This window comes from Periophthalmus magnuspinnatus, chromosome 13 (genome assembly GCF_009829125.3).
Source record: "Periophthalmus magnuspinnatus isolate fPerMag1 chromosome 13, fPerMag1.2.pri, whole genome shotgun sequence".
Taxonomy (NCBI): domain Eukaryota; kingdom Metazoa; phylum Chordata; class Actinopteri; order Gobiiformes; family Gobiidae; genus Periophthalmus; species Periophthalmus magnuspinnatus.
In genome coordinates this window covers 7,526,411-7,552,846 of record NC_047138.1, presented here as the reverse complement: position 1 = coordinate 7,552,846, position 26,436 = coordinate 7,526,411, and the positions used below count along the sequence as shown (strand labels likewise).

Genomic DNA, 26,436 nt, shown 5'->3' with positions numbered 1-26,436 from the left:
CTCTAGTACTTAGTTTACATGTGTAATGAGTCATATGTATTATTAATTCAGCCTTCTTTGGCTCAAATCTTATCATATAGCCAAAAATAACCCCACATTTTCCAGTAGTGCGAAGAAAATGTAAACATGATAAATACTGACCCCCCAAAAATATTGCTCCAACCTTTATATATAGAACGATGTCGATATAGTAATTATCGTGGCAGGCCTAAGAGAGTGGAAATAATATTCCTTCATATAGTGTCTGGACTGTACAATGTGACTTGTAATGCGACAAACGTGTATACCAATGGAAGCCAAATCAATAAAACCAATAACAAAAAATAAAGAATAATAATAATAAACATGGGCTTACAACATTAGAGAACCTCATTATGACAGCAACCCCAAGCCAGGCACTAAGGGCAAGAGAAAATCACTCCATAACCAGGCAGCTGGCTGCTCACCAAGCCGTGAAGTAGAAGGAAATCATTTTTATTAAATCCTTGAATAATGTTTTTGAGGACCTCTCCAGTGCATACGTCATCGTGTACGTCACACGTACGCGCGGACTAAAGGCGGAAGTAGCCGGTGAAATTTTAGGACGTTTTATTTTACTTTAAATTATCGTATTTAATAATATATTATCAAGGTATGAACCATTCGAAACTTTTTTATCAGTCATTGCAAACTAGATGGTTTATATGTTGCGGCTAGATATTCATGATTTCACACAAATATACAAGCTAAGGTGCTAGGCTAACAGATGGCTGTAGTCCATGCGCTGAGCTGTATGAGTTTGAACTACTACCTCAAGCTGTAATAACGATATCAAAGTGTATATTCACTCTTATTTTTGCGTAGTTCATTTTTGCATATCTCCTCCGGGTAGAAAGATGTCGAGACAGCCGATGGGAAAGACGCTGTTGAGGAACGTGATCCGACACACAGATGCACACAACAAGGTTCGTTTGTTGTGATGTTCTTATGAAAATAGTATTTGTCTTTTTATTTAAACGTCCTGATAATGTACAAAACAGTAGGCTATAGTGAATCTGTCGTTAAAATGGCAGAGTTTAATATTTTTGATGCTTCTTAGTGCACTGTGGGGGTCTAATTGTTACTCCACTTTGACACTGTATTGCCATTTTAAAGGTGCAATGTGCAAATGGAGGGGACATATTGTACTTCATTTTGTTAATAAAACACAAATGAATAATTCTATGTGCTATGATAGTGCACACGTGTATGGGCATAATTCATTTGTAATAAACAGCAATATGCAGTAGTAGCTCATTAAAAGAATTATAGGTGGTACTTACTGTTGTTTAACCATTGCAGATCCAGGAGGAGACGGAGATGTGGAAAATGAGAGAATGGGAGCTACAAACGCCCCAACGCAAACATTTGTCAGCAGCTGTCCGTATGAGGTAGGACCTGTGAATGTCCCAGCTTAATTTAAACCGGTTGAATGTAAAGGCCACACGGTCCAGCTCCTGTGGGATTTGCTCTTATAATGTAGAAGGACTAGAGAATGGTTGTCCGCATGTATCTCTCTGATTCATTGAGTGTTGATGGTTGTTTTCTAGGGGGCGCATGCACTGTGATGAAGAATCAGATCCATCCAGACACATCACCCGAAGCAGAGTTTCAGAGCATGATGACAGAGAGACTCGATACTGGACTAAACAACTGTATGAGTTTGAAGCTAAGGATCCAGACAGGTACAACACTGAATCTGCACTTTAGCATTTTAAATAATATAATGTAATGAATAAGGTAATTCATCTTATGTATTGTTTTACAGATGGGGACACAGTGGCTTTAAAGAGCTCTACCCAGAGGAGTTCACTAGTGACAGGTGAAGCAATGTAAATATTTTTTGTCCCAGTAATTGATTTGGAAAGTTAATAGTGTGCCATTAATAAAATATTCATTTATTTTTCTAGTGACTCCAGTGATTCACAGAAAATGGTCCAGACAAAAGTAAAAAAATCAAAGTCTGGCAAAGAAGCAAAACTATCAAAGCGTTCCAAAAAATCCTCTCATAAGAAAAAAAAGAAAAAGAAGAAAAAATCAGAGGAAAGCAAACAAGCAAAAACTGAATGCCGTAGCAGTGGAAGCGATGACAGTGGTGGTGCTAAAGAGAGACATAGAAAAAGGTCCAAAAGTCGACATAAAAACAAGAAAAGTGTGAAAAAATGTAGGGATTCTGACAGCAGTTCAGTGGACAGTGACAGTGAGAAAGACAAAGACAGACACTCTTACAGGAGAAAGAAACGGAAGCAGTCCTCTGCCAAACCCTCAGACTCTGAGCCGGACTCGAAGAAAAAGAAGAGGAAAGATTGGAGAGCAACAGGAGAAGACAGTTCAGATGGAAGTTCTGGAGACTGAGATACTGCAAGTAGCAAGCTCAAATACTGCAGCCTGTTGTTTACCTCCAGAGCACTGAGGATGGTTACCTGCACACATCTATTGTACTTTGTTTGATATCAACAAACCTGAGCTGTCTGTCTTCTCCATGGGCGTTCTTTGTTGCAATATCTCATCAGCATCACTGTGGCTCAGAGCCCGCAGTACAGGAGTGAAGTCAGCAGGCGGCAGGGCAGAGCCAGTGGGGCGTATACCTCCTGCTTCTAAAGGAAATGGGAAGGCTGCAGGTTCATTCCTTGATCAGTGACTTTCTCTTTGGGATGTTCACCTCTCTGGGAGGCCTTGTATTCCCAACTTGAAAGTTTTTCATGTTTATCGCTGCAATGTAGTTTTAAATGCTATTATTTTAAAAGTGTTTTTTTTTAAGTCATTGTGTCACAAAGCAGTAGGTAAAAAACATTTGCATTTGATTGATTCAGTTATTCAACAAAATACTACAAAACACAGCCTTATGTTCTATGTGGGTGAAGCAATATCAAATCAAAAAGGTGCATTGTAAAAGAAAAAAATCAATGCTGTAAAGTACTTGAACGAATGGTGCTTTTGAGAATGTTAATTTGAACATTTTGAGAACATGGCGAAAAGGGCAAGCTCGTAGGGAAGATTTAAAAAAATGATTCCCACATGTCAAAGATCAAATTGTGCAATGTATCATGAATCAAAAATGTACTTCTGCTGTTTAGTTACATCCTGACAAATCCAGTCTGCAGCAGTTCTTTTTGTGGTGCAAAGGATACACCTCTATGGGAGGCGCTCATGATCAAAGTGAATAAATGTAGTGATTTGCAGAATTGCTCCTTGACTACTGCACTCTGTACTTCACGGCTAGGGGAAAGAGATGTGAACCTGTATTGTATTCAGACAGACTTCCTTCAATCACATCTTTGGATACATGTCAAAACCATTTCCACCCTTGGACCAGCAGAGTATTGTGTTGCGCCAATATGAATGACATTGTTTTATTTGTCACTTGTCTGTGTCTTTCGATTACATCTGCCAGATGACATTTGTTCTCCTTTTGAAAAAGTAGTAACGCCAAAGAGTGATTGTTTAAACAAACCTGCCAACAAGCAATGACGGTGCCATCTGGGTTTTTCGATAAAGAAATTTTGCACAAGGAAGCCCACTGGTAAACTATTTGTGTGCTGGAAAAGCCTAAAGCCATTCTCGCAGTCTGTGTCAATAGGCTAAGTGTTTTCTCCGAGCTGCAGAGAGTGGGCTGCATTAAGCTTGGCTGCAACTGCCCATTTGTTGGAGAGGGAAGAAAGAAAGCTATACACGAGCAGTTAAATCTGTGTTGACATTGGTGTAGAAAATAACTTTAGGGTTAATAAGTATTTAGTAGGTACCTTGAAAGGAAAATTATGTAACATGCATATTAAGGTTGAATTTTAAATACACAATATGTTCTTTGTTGTAATACTGTTTTATATGAGGCCATTATTTTAAATACATATTCAAATAAACTTTAAAAATATTGAAAAGAGGCATTATTTCAACTAATAATTGTATTCATAACACCATTTTTTTGCAGACTAGCTTTCTACATACTTCAAAACCCATTTTACCAAACATAACTTATGCCTTAAACATATAGCCCAGTGGAATATCCGTGGAGTGAAATTTTCCCCTTAGTCGTGTCAAAGCAGTTTTTCCCTCCTCAGTCAGAAGTGCTGATAAGACACTACACACTTTGCTCCATTCTAAATGTAAGCTAGTTTGGCTGTCCGGGTCAATCTGTAAGACAGGCTGAGGCCTGAGGCTCTGAGCTAAGCAAATGTAGTTAGTTTGACTGAATAATGGTTACACACTCAAGCAGACCGAAATATATATTTTGCTGTAAAATTTGCACACATTCCGATTTTATACCTGCTATAAATAACGACGAAGACACACATTGACAAGAAAATCTGGGATGATGTTTCTACTGCAGACACTGCTTCAGTGGCACTGCAAGAGTGTGCAACATTTGTGGCAAAGGGAAATAGTATGAGACAATATTTTAAAATAACTGCCTAAAATTTATAATGGGCCTTGCAGAATGCCAAATGCATATATCAAATTTTGTATTTAAACTTCAACGATATGTATCCTTCGACATACACAGAAAAGATTAAATTAGAAAAAAATGCTTATCAACAGTATCAATGTTCATCTTTCAAATATATAAAATGTCTGAGGGAATTTGACAACTAAACTTGCTTCAACTATGCCCTTCTCTTCAAGTGCATGCATTCTCTCTGTAGTTCAAGTGACTATGAGTTAGTTATGTCTCCCCCTAGTGGATTGTCCTATATATTGTACTTCAGCACAGCACTATTTAAATTCAGCATCACATACGGGCTGTCATGTTCCCGGGAGTCCACTCGGCTCCACAGCCGTTGTGCAGCTTTCACAGAAGTGCAAATCTTATAAATAGTGTGCAGCAGGCATCAAATATTTATCATCTCGATTCATGTGTCCCTCTCTGCTGCAGTGGACACTTGGCATGGCTGATGTTGAGGCACACTGTAAAAAAAAAAAACAGCTTGGAAACACACGATTCCCACACAAAAATGTTTATTCCCTTTTTCCGAGGGATATAGTATGGCCCAAACCTTGACATACTAAATAGGGAGAGGTGTGATGACACAGGTTTTTAATGTAAAAACTTGCAGCCAACACCCAAATGCTTTGTAAAAAGTCATGTGACATATGACTTACTTACATAGTTAGTACACATACACCAATGTTTTAATATACTTATATATGTATCTTTTGTCTTTTATCTAGACCAGCCAGATACAGTACCCATTATTATACACAATACCTATTCAACATCATACAGTCTGGCCACCATAGAGGAAATTCCAAGTCCATCCTCCCTATGCTAACATTATAAATGATCATTTGTAAAATTCAGTTCTTTTTCATTATTACTGTTATTTGTATAGACTGGTGGTGATACTTGTCCTTGTATCTCGTGTCTTCTGTGCAAAGTTTTTTTTTTTTCTCTTTTTAAAAAGAACCCAAAACATGATTGACATAATACTTTGCCATTCACTTTACATTTATGAAGATGTTGTTTTACTCATTTTTTAAACAATTAATCTTAAACAGTCACATCCAAATATCACACTCCCTTGGCATGTCACAGAAAAATAAATGTAAAAAATAAATAAAAATCCAAGAAACACTCAAAATGTCAGAGTGCGAGGCAATGAAAGAGAGGAAAGTTTATGAGAGAGCAGCATCCTCCATTCGTACATCTTTTAGAGTAAGGCACTGCTGCATAAAGTAAGGACATGATCGACAGAGCTCTGGGGAATACGACAGGGAGCCAAGATGGAGAAAAACAGTTCAGCAAAGTTTGCCTTGGTAAATGTGCTTGTCTCATGTGCAGTGTACAGGGCTGTGTGCTTCTGTCTGTTTGTACATGTGCATACCACTGTCACACAGGCTACAGGGCTCCCTCCCTCACACTGTGCTCTCTAACATCCACTCAGTGCTGCTGAATGTAACTTTCCTGTTTGCGAGAGGGGATGACTCCGTGTTGAGCTGGTTGGTGGAGCGGTGCCACCTTGTCCTCGCTCTGCGCGGGTAACTATGACTCTGAAATATGGAGTAATCCCCACCATCAAAGGAAAATCTGTGCCTAGTTCGTGACAGATCGTTGGGGAGCAGTCCCATATTAGCCAGAGCACTTTTCTTGTCCTTGAGCCTGGGAGCCTCTTTGGTACCTGCATTGGGCCCTATGAGGCACAGAGACATAGTAGAGCCGGTCAGGCTGCTGTCTGTCTGTGTGTCCTCAGAGGGAGGCCCAGAGAAGTGTGCGTCCAGGCTGGTCCTCCTCTTCATGCGCTCTGAGGACAGTGGGGGCAGCTCTACCTCCAGGATGGCAGTGGTGGATGTGGGCTCCTCCTTCTTGTCACTCTCCACGCGCAGGACCAGAGCCATGCACTCTTTGAGACCCTGGGCCTGCCCCTCATCAGAGGGTTGCTTGGACACTGAGCGCTGCAGCCTCTGCTGGCTGCCGTTGGTCTGGGAGTGCATGCTGGAGCTGCACTTGCTCTTGTTATCCTCTGGGCTGGTGTAGGCCTTGTAGCGTATCATCAGGATAATAATAAACACCAGCACTGACGCCACGATGATCCCTCCTATAATGATGATCATGGTTCCTCCCAGGAACTGACTGTGCATGAAGCGGCACTGGCTGACCTCATTGACCGTGTGGAACTGCACACAGCCCACCACTCGCGTTGCTGTTAGCGAGGTGATGCCATCATCATAAACCGCCAGCACGCACAGGTCGTACTCGCGCCCTGCTGCCAGGTCATTGATCAGGAAGTTCTTATTGGTGGAGGGTATCATCCTGCAAAGAAACACAATATCATGATGTAGGCAATTAGTCATCTGTATTTCTGTTCAGCCATTTGCATATAGTGTATTGAATCACACTATGGTGTCTGTTTCCCACAACAAAACACAAGAGCCATCTCCATCTCCTCAACGTAACATTAGATATCAGTCACTGTGGTAGGCAGACATAAAGGGCCGAACACTTCATTAGAGCTGAGTGATGGGAATGCGGGTCAGTTCACATTATGCCAGTAAAAAGGCCTCAATGGGTTTGTGTATAAAATGACAACAAAGGTAAACTATGAGGTGATAAACAGAGAAGACATGGCTCAATGACTGCACAATATTGTACAAAAGCTGCAGGCCCTTGGACAAGTGACGCATGACGCTCAGACATTGAGAGAACCTGAGGTTACTGTTGTCTAGTGAAAAGAATTACATTGCTCTGCACAGAGGACCAGGCTCTGGCTTCAGGTCACTATGGCATTAATATAATTAGAACCGTGTTGCTTCTCCCTAAAGGGCCTTCATAGTTATCATTTGTAGGTAATAATGTACCACCTAAAGACACAGCCGCCTCTGCTTCATGGCTAAACAGGATGATAAAATTATACAGAAGAGTGACTCATTGCATCAGAGAAAGAAGGGACAAAATGGTTTATTATTATAACCAGATTTCTTTTAGAAAGATGTATTATTATTATTATTATTATTATTATTATTATTATTATTATTATTATTATTATTATTATTATTATTATTATTATTATTATTATTAATAAAAGCAATGTCTTAAGAACTCAAATACAATAATCAATAGTTATTTAAGCCATTCTGTACAGCAATATGTTTTTGTTTTGTTTTTTGTTTGTTTTTTTTTACAATTTTTCAATACTGAAGTCTTAATTCATTAAATAATAATGACTATAAATACATAACTTATGTACAGCATTTGATGACAGCAGAAATGTGATTTATAACCATCCTTCATCTGAGTTGCATGTCAAGCTTTTGTAGCACCACTGTGACATTAAGCAGATGGCTCCTCCAGATGTCTCACTTTCTCTGTGTGCCCTCTTTAAGACCCTCCCTCCCTGTGCCCCCCATACCTGTATACCAGAGTGTCATCTGCCGAGCTGTTGTACTGAATCTGGTACATGCGGATCCCGGGTATGTGGCGCTCTGATGGCCAGCGGATAACTGCTGAGGAGGAGGTCAGCTCGGACACCATGACTCTCCTGTCCTGCTTGTCATAGCCCTTGGTATCGTTGCCAGATTTGGTGGAGGTGGTGATGTCAGAGGGGCCAGGGTCTTCCCTCATGTGGGCTGTGTTGTTAACAAACAGAGGAAGGGGGATCATGTTGATCTCAACAGCAGCTGTGGCGATGCCTGCGGCATTTGATGCCACACAGTTAAATGCACCGCTATCCTTCAGAGTGGTGATGAGAATATCAAGGGTACCATTATCGTAAAGGATAGTGCGAGAGTTGTTGTGCACCAGCTTTCCATCTGGAGAACGCCAGTGGATCTCTGGGTCTGGATCCCCCACTGCTTTGCATTTCAGAGTAACTCCCTGCCCCTCCATCACAAAGGGCTTTGTAGCCACATGTTTGGTGATGAGAGGAGGCTCACAAATAAACTCCTCCTCCTGTATGGACCAGAAGTACTTGTCCATGAGGTGATCTGGGGAGGCGCAGGTCTCTAAATCGTCCTCTCTGGTCAGCCTGCGCAGCCACAGCAGTTCACAGTTACAGTGCAGAGGGTTTCCTCCAAAGCTCACGGCCAAAGTGGAGGAGCTAGAGCCTTTAACTTCGGACAGGACCTGGGCATGTTGAAACAGACTATCCGGGGGAAGCTTCTGGAGCCTGTTGGAGGTCATGTCCAAACGCACCAGCTTAGTCAGTAGTGTAAACGTCCCCACACCAATGTGGTCAATCAGGTTATGGTCCAGTGTAAGAGTATTGATGTTAATCATTCGGCCTATAGCCTCCCAGGGCAGGCTGCGCAGGTTGTTGTTGGACAGATCCAAGTCCTCTATAGTGGACACAAATTCATCAAAGGAGTTAGGATCCACCTCATGAATCTGGTTGTTTCCCAGAATGAGATGGCGCAGGTTCACCAGTCCTTTGAAGTGGTCACTCTTTATAACGGTCAGGCGGTTTCCGTCCATATGAAGGGCCCGCAGAGCTCTCAGGCCCACAAAAGCATGCGGCGTGATCTGACTGATGGTGTTACGAGAGAGAGTCAGGTGCACCAGACTGGTCATGTTGAAGAAGTCTTTGCGACGCACGATGGTGATGAAATTATCAGTGAGACGCAGCTCCACGGTCTTGCGGTCGATGGTGGGTGGAACAAAGAGCAGGCCGGTCTTGGCACAGAGCAGGGTGAGGGTGGGAGACAGGTGCTGACAGATGCAACGGCCCGGACAGCTGTAGCCCCGGACCAAAGCTGCACACAAGAGCATGCATACAACCAGCCGCTCCATCTCGATCAGCTTAGACTCCTGTGGAGGACACACACAAGACAGGAAAGACAATCAGTGAAAAGAGATCTCTGAATTAATAAAAGGCATCAGGGCCTATATCTAAGGCTGCTGCAAACAGAGAGACACTGGCTATGATTGCTGCGACTGCAGTGAGATATTCATCACAGAATCAAATGGAGCTTTTCTGGAGTAATGGCACCTGGGATGATGAAAGGCAGCACCAACACTGTCAAGACCCACGTCTCTGAGCCCTTTAGTGGATATTGTACTTTTAAATCCAGAGCCTATGTATAAATAACTATTCAAATATTTGAATTATAACATTTTGCCAATGAGCTCAGCACACTTACTTCTTTTATACACTGACACACAATAAACCATGTTTCTCTTGTGCCGAATTCCCATCAGAATGGAGAATTCTAGGCAGAAAGGGCACTTGTCAACAGGGTGTGAGGATTTTATGACCTTTTCAAGAGCCCTGTTTCTAACCTCTCCTCACATGTACTGCTGCATTAGACGAGAGCTGTCATGCCAATCAGAGCAACATAAAGTCAAATAAAAAAGATGCAGAGAAGCGGAGGTGTAGTTTGTTTTTCAATGAAAATATGGCTGGAAGATATAAAGGTTTAAAGGATGTCCTGATTCTATGATTCCCATTTAGCAGTATTGATTTCACTCCTGGAGTGAACACGCCTGTGGTGACAGGAGTAAAAAGAAATTCTTGGCTGTAATAACCATAAAGGACCCAGTGGAACACAACACTGAGGCTCTGATGCCAGTCTACCAGTGGTTTCAGCTCTTTGGCAGCCATCTTGACTGCTAATGCCCTGAGCTCATCAACAGTGCTGATGAGAAGCCCGGTAATGCCAGCAAAGTGACGACATGACAAGTGACGTTACCTCCTTCATATCCACAGGCTGGAGACTTGGGTCTTTGCCATATCCAATGTGCCAGTCAACTGCATAATGAGATGGTTACTTGTATTTTAAATAGATCCAATGTGTATAGCACTTAGATTCGACTGTGCCTTTCATTTGTGAATACTAAGCAGCTAGTATTAATACAGTCTACTCAGTGCTGCATAAAGCAAAGTAAGATTCAGATGTAGGCTTATGTAGCTGCAGTAACTGAGCATTTTCTCCATTGCCTCACATTAATCATGCTTTTTTAATCCTTATGTCTGATATGTCTTCAAAGGAAGATCTAAAACATGAACACTCAAGAATTAGCAGTGCTTTGCTGTCACTACATCGACTTATATAGCTTCTTCATAAAAACAGCTTTTGTTTTTTTGCTCACACACAAGCAGGACCGGCTACTGTGTGACAGACAACAGGGCACCTCGTTATCTATGAAACAGCACCGTCCAATCAGAGCGCTCATTAAAACCTGCCTTTGTGTAGTGTCATTTTCACAGCGAGGTGGAAAAGAGACAGAGCACAAGTTGTTCCACCTCTCTTAGACACATGATTACATTTACTCTTCTGACAGCTGGGGCATTGAATCTATACTGTTATTTAACCCAACCATTACAATTTATTACAGACAGGTACCAATCAGGGATGCTAGGAGAGGTTTTCCGCATATCAATTCTACTCCTTTAACTCAAAAATATGTAAATTTAGATGCTCTTTAGTCTACACCAGACCTTTTTTATGATCAGTGAGAAGTGAAATGGATTGGCCTTTGTCGTCACCTTGGATATGACGATGTATATTGGGGCGCAAGTGAACATTCTGTGCTCAAAGTTGGTATTTTATGTGACCGAAAAATTGGCATACAGCTCTGGAGGTAGATCAGTGCAGTGCCTCTCCAATATGGCAGCTCTAGTCCAAGATAAAGACAATTTGAATGGAGGTAATTCTCAAATCATCAAAGCTGCACTTTAGGGATATTTTTCATGTTAACCGTGCATTTTAAACATAGAGGAGATGTTGTGAAATGTGTGTATTTCTTGCATTACATTTACACTACTATATTTATTGTTAATCTTCCTCAAATCTTAAATCTCCTTGATGTTTATCACAGTTACTTTTAGACACAAAATGCTGCAGTCTAGTCACAGGCGATGCAGATCTGGAGAGTTTAGCTGAGATGGTTGATTACAAATTACTGTAGGCAAATTGTTGAAGTTAGCTGATGCACTAATGTGTCTGTGAGCCTGCAACGGAAGCTGAAATGAGCAGCTCACCAATATCATTAATTGGAGAATTTAATTGTTTAGTGTCACGGTTCTTTTATTTCCCCAATTTCTCCCATGATGCTATGGCTGAACTCTAATTTTCTTAGATTCTAGGAAAGCTAAAACAAAGTGGTCACTAAAGTCTGCAAGAAACACCATTTTCATTTAAAAGTATTCCCTCTGCACTGAGTGGTGTTAAAGATGTGTAATTTGTGTCCTAACCTCTGGGTCCAAACACGCTCATTTATGCTTCTTATTACTTAGTGTTTATTTCATTTATTAAAACCTAACTTTGATTGTGTTAGCCTGCTTTAACTAGGCCACAGTCTCTCAAGAGGCCATCTGTGCACACGCATTTTCTGCCACACCATCAAGAATACTCTCCTATTGATCTCTCAGCAGATCACACAGGAGGGAAAACTTTGTTACCACAGCAACTCATGTAGAAATAGGTCTTTGAATCGCATTAAGGAGATGCCCAAAACGCGCGCTCCTGATGGTAATGGGTGTTAAGAGGGTACGCTGGGACGTGAACAGATGTACAAATGGCTGAAGCGATAGAAAGAAAAGGGCAGCTCTGCCTACCAATGCTTTATTGCTTAATATGAGCCAGAGCTGCGAAATCGATAAGTCCACGACAGCACAAAGAACAGGGTTAGCTGGAGTTTAGTTTATTCTTGTGCCTAGTCATTCTGCCACTATTCATGAGAGACTATGATAGCTTTAATTAACATGTCTTCTGGTGAAACGGTAATTGGTATGATAACAACACAGATAAAGCCATATCTTGTATTATAATTAAACTTATTAAATTATAATTAACAAGTGTGGGAGTGGTAGGACCTTGTGACAATTACTGCAAAATCTTAATCTAAAGATTTTTTCTTTTTTTTTTTTTCATTTTGCCCCACTGCTGGAGAAAACCTAGTCATTTTTGTCATCTGAAATTCTTAAGGAACACAGATGATACATTCTTGTGGCTTTAATTCCACAAGAATGCATCATATGTGTGATAATAAATAATAACAGAAATAATAAACCACCTTTGCATAACTATTTCATATTTCCAATGAGGCATTTAGGTGTTGGAGCTCCCTCTGCTGTCAGCAACAGGAATGAACAAATGAAGACCTTATCCCTCATGAATGCTCATAGAGACATGTGTTTATTGTGAGTTTGTTTGTTTGACTGCAGGGAGATTCTTCTGGTTTATGGGTGTAAAAACTTAGAAGTCCGAATTTTACCTATGATGCAATAGAACTGACCAAATGCAAACAGACTATTTTTGTGTGCTTAACTTTGCATTCATGGATTAATAAAACAAGACTGAAGCAAAAATACAGCTCCAAGTATGTTTTTGATGAGGGGATAACAATCTAACATGGTTAAAATGTTGCATGCTACGTGTTCTTTAAATAACTCTTTAAAGTGTAAATAGTTTACTATACTTTAAATAACTGTTTAAAGTATAGTAAAGTGAACATTTGCAACAATAAATATCCAGACTACATTAAATATGTATGCCGCACGCAGGTGGTAAGCATCGTTTGTATAGATTTGCCCAGGCATACTGATAGAGACATAGGAGCGCACTGTGCCAACAATCTGTCCAACTGCACCTTCAACGCGGCCGCCTCCCAGTAAATGTAATGAATACTACTATCCTTATCTAGAAGAGATAATGCCTGGAAGGATTTTGTGCCACCAAATGAAAACTAAAAGCAAAATTTTGTTAAAAAGCCACAGGACATTTGGATGTTATATTTAGTCTCTGGATGAGATTTGGTTTTCACAGTCCAGACCGTGGAGTGTCATTGTCCGACCTCGTCTGTCCAGAGTGTGCACTTGCTGCGTTCTTCTAGGCGTGGCAGGGTTTGTTTTATCTGCTGGAGGGGATAGAGAGTATTTTCTTAGATCTTAGAGAGCTTAACCTCTGTGCCTCTGCGAGCTGTCCTTCAAGCGGCTGAGGAGAGGAGCTGCCCACTGCCCATTTACAATCACTGTCTGTCTGCTTTGTGCAGGAATGGGGGTGAGTGGGTGGGGGATGGGGGGACAGCACAGATGGGGAGTGTCCATCACTGGCTTAAAAAAACAGTTTGTTTTTAAACACAATAGAAAATGTACAGTGTTAGAAGTATTCTGAGAAGAAACATCACAATATTACCATTCACAATTATTAACATCACGTCTAATAAACAGTGAAATAATTTACATTTCCTGAAAGATAATCGTTATCCTCGTACGTGATGAGTTTGGAGAACTCAAACTTTCTCAAAGGTATTACAACAAAAATCCCTATTTGAACATTATTCTAATTTAACTTTATGCTATGTATAGAACCATGCTATTTTTGACTTTTGTTTGATTGTTTTGTTGTTTTTTTACACGTAAAAGTATAGATATATTTCAGCGCAGCCACCCACCCACACATGAGAGTACATATGGACAATAAACAAAGGCATGTGGCCATTAACATACTCAAGTCAGAGATGAAAGAAAAAAAGAATACATTAGGCGTATAAACTTTTTTTCCTCAGTTAAAAAGAGATACTTTTGCAGTAAAGGCAAGTCTATTTGTGTTCAGGGGAATTATTATAAATTCACAATGCAGTAACCATAGTGCGGAAATACCTTAATCTTTAAGGAGCTTGAGAAACCAAATCAGCATTCCTATAGGACCATGGTGTAAGCAGTTTGCGTGCATCTGTCCTATTTCTGTGTGTCACACCTTTGCTGCAGTTTCTAACACGGGAAGAAGAATAGACGTGAAAACAACACCCAGAGATGTGCAATGGTGTGTGCTCTATATCTGCACACAGGAACAACAAACTTTATCCAGGTTTGACAACATACCTACAAATCTCTGTTAAATGAGCAACATTTGAGCAACACCAATAGCAACACCAATAGATTGTCACACAGTAAAATTGTAGTGTGCCAATCTATTCTCACATGTCTCCAGTAGCACACATGATTTATACAGAAATAAGTGCACAGGGAGTTCAGCAGCAGCACATTGAATAAAAAAGCAGCAGGTGATATAACAAACTCTTATAGCTTTATAGTAATCTGTAGTCAAGGAAACACATTGAGAAATAAGGATGAAAACAAAAGATACAAGTCCAGAAATGTGAAAGTATCATTATCTACTACAATACTACTGTTTTGACCTCAGTTAATGACTGAGGTCAAAACAGTTGGTAGTATGGAAATCTATTGTCTTGAACATAAAAGAAACAGTATGTATATTTTTCTGCTGTCAGTGTGTTAATAATATTCCAAAGACCAGGCTAACATCACTATGAAAATGAAACTGAAATAGATAATGACAAACCCATGGCAATAAACTCCAAAAATAAATCCAAAATCTGTAACAACTGAGTATCTTTATCCCTCCAGGGAGAATCTGGTTGTTTTGTCTTGTGCAGTAAAGGTAACAGTTTGAAATCGAAGACATTTGGAGAAAAAGAAGATACAACAAATGTTGTTATGAATTAACCATTTGGAGAAAAAAAAACAAAAAAAACAACAACTTCATTTGTCAGTCTGCACTATCAGGACACTTTCACTTACACTTGTAACTAAAACTTGTAGTTGCACAAAAGGGTTCCAAATGGTTCAAAATGCAATTTTTTTTTCTTCCAAAACAAAGCACAAACACTGAATCCATCGACACACATACATTAACCTGCATTAAAAAGGAGGTTTTTTACTTCTGTGGGGTATGAGCTGCTAACCCTAGACTGTATATATAAATGGACATTGCTATCCTGTTGCCGTGCTCCAAATAGGAAGTGAGCATGGGCGTGCAGCCAGCTCCATTGACTCTGGCTCCAGTTCACTTTGTATTGAGAAACTGTCGCCCCTCTCTCCGCTGCTGCTGCTGTCCGGCTCGTTATTTTGGTCTTAAAATGTTCCTATTAACCCGCTCTACGTGATCCTGATATATTTATTCACTATTGTGTCTGTAAATCAAGATATGCATATTAAAAATAGACAAATCAGGTGCCTTCTTTCTCTGAGGACGCTTACAGTAGCATTAGCAACGCGTTTGATTGGCTCTTTAGCTGCTAGCCTCCATGAGCTTTATTTGACTGATGCCGACCCATATGGACGACGTCACACTCCCTTAATCCACTTATTTTATTGTTTTAAAAATGCTGTATTCATGTTTTAAGGTGTTTGCTAAGTTTCAGTTTAGTTTTGAGGCTCTGAGTCTCCCCTCCCGTTGCTTTCTGTGCTAAATCACTCTCCCTTCAGAGCACTATCACAGCACAATTAGTGTGCATCCCCCTAATGAAACCACTGCACATTGCATCAGGTCTGTCAAGTTGCTTTGTTATATTTATGGAGAGTTGTCGTATGGGAGCATGGGGTTGTGGGCTGAGTACTGCACAGAATCTTACAGCTAACTGTCAGGAGGGTTCGAATAGAGCCTGGGAGAGATAGCTAAAATACTCAAACATGCACGGATGATGGCTAAAATTTCTTCAGGCATGTTTTTGATGAGGGAACAACGTTACAAAAACACTATTTTGCATAACCCCCTCTTTAAAAAATCACAGAAGTCTGGCCACCCAAAACAATACGAGATTATTTTGTTCCAAACTAAAATAGTAAAACAGTACTCCATGCCGAGGTTTAGTCTGTAATGACATTGACAGTGATGGCATGCGTCCTCCTAGCGACACATGACCAGTGCTGATGCAGAGTAAGGACATTTTAACAGGCTGCACTTTGTCAGAAAAAGCATAAACACCAATTAGAGTGTGCTGGCGGTGAACTGCTAGCTGCCCTTCTGTCAGGATACAGGCATAATTATTGACAAGCCGACTTCATCCAGTCAGCTCTGTCTGCAGCACTGGTGGCCCTAACCCCGGCAGACTGGCCCTGGGGATTTCTGGTCACATCTTATCAAGTAAAGTGGAGGCTATCGGGGTAAACAGCACAGAGACATTTGCATATTATAATTATGCCCACATGCTAAAATGGTCTCCTCAATTACTTCCCATTTCCAACTTTCAATGACAAAGAATTAGGAACTACTGCAGCTCTGTAAACTTTAATTATAGCTGGCATTCCTAAATAAGCTATATATTAGTCTTTCAACAGCGTACTAATTGCTACCACCTTGTTAACCTTTATTGAAATGTGCCCCTGCTCTGTAAAATGGAGGTGACACTGAAATCAAAATGGGGTTAAAATTAGAATATATTTTAGACGTATTTTGAAGGTGCATTATGTAACTTTGAAGGTGAAGGACCCGCAACCCACTTCTCTCCATGTCCTACATCTTCATCTCAACTGCTTTGGCTAGAAGGTCCGTCGCGTTTCACTAAACTTACCTACTGTGCGTTTATTCAGTTACAGTTTTTATGGCTAAAATACCTTGAATAACATGCGTTCTTACAGTGCGCGGGGTCGGCTGCTGTAACACGGCCCTGTGGAGTCACCTACTTGTCTCTATGGTGATAGACAATTACAATTACCGTGCTGTGCAACATTCAAGGAAAAGCACTGAGCTCTCCACGGTTGAATCTTCCATCAGAAAACATATAACGTACACTTTTAAGCAATGTATTTGTTTTTTCCTCTGTTTTAAGAAGACAAAACACAAAGCTGTATTTTCTGATCTTAGTTATGCAAAAGATGATTCCAATAAGTTGCGGGTAGTTGTAATATTATGTATATATATGTTTTATTATATATATATTATATTTCCCTTTTCTTAGATCGGCACTGCAGAGGTTTTGAATTAGAGGAATTATTTTGAATATGAAAGCAATACATACTTTACTGTAGATTTGAGTGTGCATTAAAATAGAGATATTGAGCTATGGGCCCCATTTGGGTTGTTGACTCCACTCATGGACCACTTGAGTGAATATGGATTTAAAAAAATAGCATTTGAAACTCACATATTGTTTGGTTTTATCAATTACAACATATGCCCAAAACAGACTCAGGAAAAATTACTTTCCATACCTGAGTTCTCATGATTAATAGCCTGACACAAACAGCGCCCTGTGGTCTATTTGTATTATTTTAACAACCTGAACTCCTCACGTAAACTGCAGCAAACATGTAAAATATGAGCTATTCTTTTGCTTCCTGTCAAATGGTGTGGAAACCAGGGAAATGGAATCCACCGTGCCTCCACACATTTCTTTTTAAAGGCTCAAGCTACATATTTTATAAGACAAAACAAATAGCTTCACAGCACGTACGGATGTTGTGCCTTCCGCCATGTGACAGATATACTGACATCTTCCATGAAATTGCTGACGAAAAGTTGCCAAAATACACAGACAAACAAGCCATGATAAAATAAGAGGAAACAGGACAGATATTCAGTGACAGGAAGCTTATAGGATTTCTATTTCCAGCAATAGTTATTTTGAAATTGTACAAGGGTCAGTGACAAGAGCTGTAGATTCAAATACAATGTAGTCCTGTCATTATCTGCAGCTGCATAGTGTTTGTATCTCCAAGGTTGCTTTACCAGTATTTGTTCACTAAGAAACTTGCAAAATCAAAAAAATAAAAATAAAAAAGTAACCTAAATAACACTTAAAGCCCTGTAGCCCTTTTTCCCATGTATCTGAGCAAAATTTGTCTTTGCCACAGTACTGAAATATAAATATCAAAACAAGTCCTCTGTGTCTTGTCTGCATCTAATTATAAAGTGTTTTATTATCTGATAAGCAGGTCAAGTGCACATTAGCATCCTACTTGTTAACTTTACAGTGACGCCAGTGCTCCGCTCTGGTCCCTTCAAAGGGGAAAGTGCTTATAAACTCATGATGGTGAATCATTAGGATGCTCGTAATGCATAAGGTTAGTGAGGACAAACTATGAACCAGTACAAACTGTTTAAAATGTATGAGTTCTGTTTGTTTTTTTGTTTTTTTCACATTTTTAACCTCCCGAGACTTGGCGTCCTCATATGTGGACAACACATTTTGGGTCTAGGCCACAATGCAAATTTTTAGTAGAAGAATAACAGCAACAAGAACAGCAACAATGCAAATATATTATATATATATATATATATATATATATATATATATATATATATATATATATATATATATATATATATATATATATATATATATATATATATATAAGAGTTTAGAATGTTTAGAATATTTTATTTTATTATTATATTTTTTTTCTTCCTGCTCCTGTCAGCAGCTCTTCACATGAGACACATTGTTCCAAGAGGCACAATTGTTGTTTCTCATTTTCTTTTTACATTCAGGACAAATGTTGCTGTGTTCAGGGTCATAATAAATAGTTTATACAAATCATTATTCAAATGTTTTATCAAAATGATTAAAATGTCCACATATGAGGACATTTGATTTACATATTTTTTTCTCAGAAACTACATAATGTAAAAAGATAATTATTTGTATTTAGACTCATCAGGTCCCAATCAGCCCAAATAACAAAGGGAAATTAATAAAGCATGTGATGCAAGAGCTCGGGTCTCAGGAGGTTAAGACACTATTCAGCCCATGCACATGTGGGAAATTACATTCAAAGTCTGTTTTCTCTACAAAAATATATTAATAAATACCCACGCTTACTACTACACTAAAAGTTTTTGAAAATCCTTCTTTCAAAGCCATAATTTAGCACATTGGTCTGGATTTTGAATGTTATCTTGCAACGTATGGCATTGTCAGCACTGCATCGTACTAGCAGACAGCTCATTTGCTCTACAGTATGTGTGATGGCATGGGCTGAAACACTGTTGAGAAAGTGGCACATATTGCGCTGGCAGATCCCGTCCCATTGATCATCATTATTGCAGTGTCGTTTTTTGAGCCAAAACTGCATTCAGGACTGACGCGTTCAGTGCGAAAGAACTACGTCTGTATAATTCACCCATTAAAAGTCACTAAAGCTGTCACAAATTACCCAAATATTGTGTTTTCCATTTTCAAACACAGCAATAAGCTATGTTTCACATCTGCACCTATGCATATTCAAAGATGGATTGTGCTTTTTCTTTATTTTTTCCTTCAGTTCTCATTGCATTTCTAGTTTGCATTTGTTTACGTATTAATCTGAATCCGATTTTAAGCCGGACGTGTTATAACATTTGCATTAGTCAGGACTAGCACATAGAGCAGACTGACCTCCTGTGGCTAGATTACATTGTCTTCCCTCTATAGCTCATTTATTCTAATCATACAAAGCTAATTTTCTACATGTACCATTTTGTTTGCTACCACACAGGACACAATTGAGATTTATTACCAGCAGGATCCACATGAATAAATCGACTGTAATCCCGAAATGAAAAACTCACACTCCTCTAATTGTTAGCAAAGACAGAGGCTGAAATCCACCCAAGGCTGTAATGCATACGACTCAGTGCACACAAATAATGGAGCACACTGCGTTCAATTTGACACACATCACAGAAATCCAGCACAAAGACGATTTGGAGAGAACTTTTTGTCATACACCGGAGTATCAGTAAAAGTCAGCTTCTGTAAAAGAAATGTGGGAATGTATTGTATACCATTTAGTAGCTGGTGGAGAAACATTAAGACGTTAGCTTTGGTGGAGGAAATCTGGAAATATTGTATCTTTGCATAGTAGTGGTTTTCAGAGAAGTGAAAATCTAGCACTGTTTCTATAGCAGTAGAAAATAAAAATAAAAAAGTATGATATATGTCTGTGTCATCCGTCAGTCTTCCAGGTCTGATCCACAGCAAAAGAAAATTCTATCAACTGGATAAAAAGTTTTAGGGTGAAGATGTTTTGCAGCTCATCCAAGTGGCTTCTTAAGTTCTGATCAGACTGGAGGAGCTAACTACACTGAAAAAAACACACCTATTTGTATAGAATTTCTGTATAAAACAAGAATGTACCAAGATAGTGAGGTACAGATCTTAGCCAAAGAAAAGAAGTTTGACAGGGGCGATTTTTGTTAGAAAAGACAATACATCTTTGAAAAGGGATGGGGAGTTTAGACATCATTTATCTCCTGTTCCTAAGTCCATTTTCAGACCTAAATCGAAACAAGGAAAACAATAGTGGTAACCTGTATGCTAATAGGAGTGAGAGCACCCTTTAGGGGCCTGTACGATTATGCAAAATATGACATAGTTCACACTTAATGTAGTTCAATAGGCCTAGCCAACACACAGAAACTGTAAACAAACTGTAAACAATGTGTGTTAGTTTCAGTGTAGTTACCGCATCCCTTCAGATAGATATAAGGCAGAGTCCAGCAGTAATCAGGTAAATATACGGCAGTAATCTGACCAGAACTGAGGAGCAGCAAACCCTCTTCACTCTAAAACTTTTTGTCCAGTTGACAGAATTGATTTTTTCTTCTGCTGTAAATATCATATATTATATTCATGGGTTTCAGGCAAATGATTCCTTCCAGATTTGAAGGATTTTATGAGGACCTTTCCCCATTCAAAAGATAGAATATGTAGATTTGAATTGTGTTTTTCCTATCACAACCAAGAACCGTTGCCATGCCAAATCATTCAAATCAGGAAGGAATCCATATGCCTGAAACCATGAATATGAATGAGCCGTAGTCCTCATACTATAATCAGGGAGCTGAAGCCCAGAAATAGCTGTTTTCAGACAACTTCATTCATGAGTAATATTATATTTTACAGTAAAATTTTTTGCTGATTCTTCCCACGAGAGTTTTTTGTTGATAATATTATATGACTTGAATATTTATGCTGTAGCACCTTGAAGTTTTTTTGTCCTTCTAACTTAAAATTATAAATTAAAAGTCATATATACACTCTAAATTGCAATACATTTCTCTAAAATTACGAGATTTCACCAAATTATTTCAGGTTTGTGTTTCCTTCTTTGCAGACATAAGACAGAAAAAAACAGAGATACTGTACAATGTTTTATTTTTTTACTAAAAGCTATAAAATAAAAGTCTGTAAATAATATTGTGAGGAGATGATAGAAGATGCAGTAATCCTGTCAGTGAAGAAATGTCAACAGATATACTGGAGCACAGGGGCAGTAAATACAGAGACGCTGGACTTTTGTGTTGGCTTTGATCCAGGCACTTTCTCCTAACGTCATTACAGACTGCTACATGTGTTTACTGCCACCGAACAACACTTCAATATTGTTTTGTTTTGATTGGGCTTCTCCTTTCCACTTGCTACTGTTTTGCATCCTTTGTATTGTGGCTCGTGTTTAAGCAGCTATAATCATTTTAATGGGTCCAAATTGCAGCCAAAGAGTTTCTAGCCACAAGTGTTATGTTCTCTAATATGGTGTACATCAATCTAGTTACTGAACACCAGCTGACACTTAATAATAACTACACTTCATATAATCTAAACAAAGCCCGAAACAAAAGACCTCAATCATAATAAGCAAAGAGTTTTGAATGATTCGGGCTTAGTAACTACCTAATAGTTCAACTCTAACTCCTAAACCTCATCTTTTTGAAGTATTAACATGGCGGCACGACCTCATAACAGTATAAACGAAACAGTATTGCACAGTTTTATGTGTATATGACAAATACAATACATTTAATCTTGCATCTTGAGGCCAGAATCATTCTTAATAAGCTATTTGTGCAGTATGAATGACCTCATATGAAACAGCATTGGTGGGTGAAGTCTTAACCTCCTAAGACTGAGCTCTTGCATGACATGCTTTATTTATTTTAATTTCTCTTTGTTATTTAGGCTCATTGGGACCTGATGAGTGTAAATACAAAGAAGTATCTGAGAAAAGTGATGTAAAACGAATGTCCTCGTATGTGGACATGTTTAATCATTTTGATAAAACACTTGAATATTGATTTGCAAAAACTATTTATTAAGACCCTGAACACAGCAACATTTGTCCTGAATGTAAAAACAAAATGAGAAACAACAATTGTGCCTCTGGGAACAATGTGTCTCCTGTGAAGTGCTGCTGACAGGTGCAGAAAGATACATGCCTTTACAAAAAAATAAAATAATTAATTAATATTTTTGCGTTGTTGCTGTTCTTGTATGCTGTTCTTCTACTAAAAATTTGCATTGTGACCTAGATAAACCCAAAAAGTGTTGTGCACATATGTGAACGGCAGGTCCTAGGATAAACTAGCAGGTTGATGTGTTAGAAAAAGGTTCGTTTCAAGTAAGTTTGACAAAAGCTTAGTAAAAGAAAAAAAATCCAATCTGTCAACTGGACAAAAAGACGTTTCGCTGCTGATCCAAGCCGCTTCCAGAACCGAAATGCCTTCACTCTTACAACTTGTTGACAGATTTGAATTTTTCTTTCACTATAGATCATAACTGGACGACTGAGGGATTACACAGACATATTTCTTTGACAAACGTTACACTTTGATGGCTGGATCAGAGCCCCTCCAAAACTGCAATGTCAGATTTTGCTGATCTGTGATGGCTAGTATCTCGTATACTTTGTACTAACTCCTGATATAAAGGTTGCCCCCAATCTGTTTTATCTACAGTTTTGAAATAAAACTTGATTCGACCCAATGCTGGTTGTTCTTCATGTAAAATAATCCCACGATCACTCGCACAGATAGTGATCCTGTTACTGTTACTGTTGTTTCAGATTAGGTAAGTTTAAGAGCTGGCTGTTAGGTCAGGTGCAGTAGCTACAATCTAGATTTTCACAAGAATACTTCACACCTCCATGAGCTTTGTGCACATATTTTACAATTGCAAAACCTCTTGACACATCCCCGGCAGCACTGGATGGAGGCAGATTCAACTCAGCAGCCCACATGCCCACTTGCATGTGCATGAGATATTAATAAAACAGGAACCCACCATGAAACAGTAATACCTGCACTCAAGTCTGTATCACTTAACCATAGGCCAGCGATTGACAGAAGAAATCTAATATTCAAAATCTCCACATTTCCACAATGGGACACGTGGCAGTTGAATCTGTTTACCATAAGCAGGTGATAACCATTTGTAGAATACATTTGCAAAATAGACATTACTTTTCTTCATATTTTCATTTTTTGTGCTACATTAAACGTGCACATAGTAACAATTCTACTTGTCTACATGGAGATGCGTTTTCTTTGCCTGGAATACTCCACACTACAGCATTAAACTTAACTCATCCATCTGTATTTATTCAGTTACAGGTGATTTTGCTGCTGGAAAACACCTAGAAAAGCAACTCTACTGTAAACGGGATTGCCTCTCTTCAGCTCTGACCTGTAACATGGATTTGTGGCACTTGCTTGTCTCCACAGAGATAGATAAGTTTACTACGATACTGTGGAACATTCCAAACAATGGCAAAACATCTCCATGGAGACAAGCAGGTGGCAGATGCTCCCTGAAAATGTTACTTAGAGCATCTAGAAGGGAGAAAATTTGAGATAGATCAGTTTTAAGATAGTTGCTCTTGGCAGTCGTAAGCCCAGATAAATAACACCAAGTAAAAAGAGGTTTACCAAATTGAAACTTTCCATTCAATTGACTTTTGTAGAGCCTAAAATCACAACAGCAGAACTTTGCAAAATTGTTGATTTAACCAACCAAAGTCAAGGACATCAAAACACTGTAGATGATGCAAAAAATGTTGAGTCAAATGGAGGCTGTTGCGTTGCTTTGGTCACCTATCAAACCGCACAAACGTAAAAGAAATAGAAAAGACTAAAGAATATCCAATTATTTACACCTTGACATATCAGTATAATGAGTAATTAAAGAGTGAAACATTTAGAATGTCCACAGACGGCTCCTGCCTCACACTGAACCCTAATCACAAACCTGTCAGCCCTCTTTGTCATTGAAATGCACGTTTAGCTCTTTCTTATCCACACCATAATTATTTTTTATCTAAATATTGCACAAAGTTAATTTAACCAAATCATTATTAAACAAAAGTCAGAATGCGAGCAGCATACAGAGCACTGAAAAATTACTCACAACTCAGCACCATTCTGAGGCCAACAGATAAATGCGTTGTATAGTTTGAAATAAAATGTTGCTATAAAATAATTAAAATGTCGACAGTGTGACCAATGCCCATAACAGATGATGGTGATCATTAAATACTGTACAAACGCAGTGACTTTACCAGTGGCTATAGGAAGTTCATTATGGGTCATTGTCCTCTCTGTGCCATAATAATTAGTTCATAAGCCCTCTGACTGAAGCTGCATTATCAGGAATTTGTTCTTTATTTTCTGTCTCTAGTTAATTAGTAAATTTGATAAATTGGCTGCTAGACTAAATTGCAATCCAAAAGCTATCAAGTTAGAGGCAAATTAAGTCTGAAAAATGAGGACATCTGAAAACACGAAGCCGGATTGCGAAAAGAGTGTTCAGATTTGTTCCCTTTCAAACAAGAAAACGTGATTTTAATTCAGAATCCAACATTATTCTGCATCAACAGATTAAGGCGGCAGAAAATCAGACATGCCTCTGGTAAATAAGACTTTGTGAAAAATGTAAATTCATTTTGAGTGTGAATGATCATTTCTGAGGTTTCAAACAGAGCACCGAGACGAGTCATTTGTGTTTTTTTATTATTCTACTTGACTGTCAGTTCTGGCCTTTATGTGTTGACAAGTTATTTTCTCCAGCCCATTGTAAAACCTTTAGAGATCTCCTCTGAAATGAAAATATATTTTATTTTTTGGACCGAGTGTGTGTTGCATCAGTGTTTTCTAAGGTCACAGTATTTCTTTCTTCTCGTCTTTTCCTTATGAGATTCTGCCACTAATAATTGCCAACTATGAGCCATGTTTTAACTTTAATGTGGCGTAGTTTTATATTGGGTGCCCTTTTAGGTGAAAATGTCTGTATTTGGCCATAGGGTTGTCAAAAGCATCAAAAATCAGATACTAATTGACACTAAAACTTGTAACGAAACTAGATATGAGCAGGTATCAATAAAGTCACATGCACAGGTCTGAAATGAACCTTTTTTGAAGAGCTTTAGAACAAGTATAAGACACATAGACTAGTATACACCCATGGACCACTATGTAACCTACCTGGATTACACAGATACGAGGCTACTTAGTAATATAAAAGACAGTACTGCAATTTAATACTGAAATTCTGTGTTTTTCACTATGACCAGAATTGGTAAATAGTGAGTCAGCAACACTATTTGGTACATAGAAAATATACAGTTGATCCAAGCACATATTTATGAACCGAAATTAGTCCAAACTGTTTTTACATTTTCCCGTGTCATGTTTTAAAAGTGAATACACAAACCAAAGCTATAAAGAACGCAACCTTCACTGTGGATGTGTTTGGAGTGATTTCAAAGCCCACATTTCTATAATTTACTGCATTCACTGACACGGGGCCTATAATCTCAGCCAGACGGAGAACCTGCTCTGTGCCATTATTGCATTTTAATACAGTGTTGCCTATGCCAGCGGGCCATACTGCTACACGGAGCTCGACGTGCTGCCAGGAGCACTTACAACATCCCTGCCTCACGCTGGCTCCTCCTCTCCTCTCTGCTCTGCCCATGAGCCAATGCAAATTACAGTAACAGCTTGGACGTGAGTATAATCTCAAGTGGTGCGAGCTGGACTCCTGGTGAGGCATGTGGGCAGATGGAGGTTGTGGAGCTGCCAGGCCCCTTTAGGAGCTCGTTTCTGTGTCCTGGGCCCCAGACAATGAAGGAGCTGTGGGCACCGGCGGCACTCTGCGGCCCCGAGTCCAAGCCCACTCCCAAGTGTCGCATTGGGCAAAAAGGAAGGTTTGGTTTTGTCTGTCTTCTCTCAGTACACCTGGAATGTGTCAGAACATTATATTTCATTTGCAATGTTTAGCCAGAAGGTGCATTTGAGGATTTTAGGAAGCCATTATTTCAGCTAGGTTATGGCCTGCTTACAAAACTATACAGTGAGCCAAAACTGCGATAATTTTGTTTGGGAATGGGATTAGCCTTTGTTTACCCAAGGCAGACTTTAGGTTGTGAGAGCAAGCTTCTGAATATTTAAAAACTTGTAAGGGTTTTTTAAGGATTTCTCATTTAAAACATA

At 39.1% G+C, this 26,436-nt stretch overlaps 2 protein-coding genes across 3 annotated transcripts in view; one reads left to right on the top strand and one right to left on the bottom strand.

Moving 5' to 3' along the window:
• Positions 1 to 521: 521 nt before the first annotated feature.
• Positions 522 to 3,882, top strand: nkapd1 (NKAP domain containing 1). Of its 2 annotated transcripts, XM_055226144.1 has the most exons (6): positions 522 to 631; positions 872 to 944; positions 1,321 to 1,409; positions 1,569 to 1,703; positions 1,787 to 1,840; positions 1,929 to 3,882. In XM_055226144.1, exons 2-6 carry the CDS (start codon positions 876 to 878, stop codon positions 2,371 to 2,373), a joined length of 792 nt encoding a protein of 263 aa, XP_055082119.1. In that variant the 5' UTR covers positions 522 to 631; positions 872 to 875; the 3' UTR covers positions 2,374 to 3,882. The 2 variants fall into 2 exon arrangements, with proteins under 2 accessions (XP_055082119.1, XP_033832915.1); XM_033977024.2 differs by having other exon boundaries at positions 522 to 944.
• A 1,279-nt stretch (positions 3,883 to 5,161) lies between these two features.
• The window catches only part of lrfn1 (leucine rich repeat and fibronectin type III domain containing 1), a 148,561-nt gene continuing 127,286 nt past the window's right edge, over positions 5,162 to 26,436 (bottom strand). The window contains exons 4-5 of the mRNA XM_033977668.2: positions 7,860 to 9,253; positions 5,162 to 6,763 (exon numbers count right to left, since the gene is read on the bottom strand). Of these exons, the coding sequence (XP_033833559.1) occupies positions 5,869 to 6,763; positions 7,860 to 9,235 (2,271 nt within the window). The 5' untranslated portion in view covers positions 9,236 to 9,253 and the 3' untranslated portion in view covers positions 5,162 to 5,868. The remainder of the gene's footprint in view (positions 6,764 to 7,859; positions 9,254 to 26,436) is intronic.

Bases quoted from the DNA above. Each gene is read 5' to 3' on its own strand.
- nkapd1 (XM_055226144.1), top strand. From the start codon at position 876: ATGTCGAGACAGCCGATGGGAAAGACGCTGTTGAGGAACGTGATCCGA. The intron at 945-1,320 runs GTTCGTTTGTTG...TAACCATTGCAG, and splicing joins ACACAGATGCACACAACAAG to ATCCAGGAGGAGACGGAGAT. The intron at 1,704-1,786 runs GTACAACACTGA...ATTGTTTTACAG, and splicing joins GAAGCTAAGGATCCAGACAG to ATGGGGACACAGTGGCTTTA.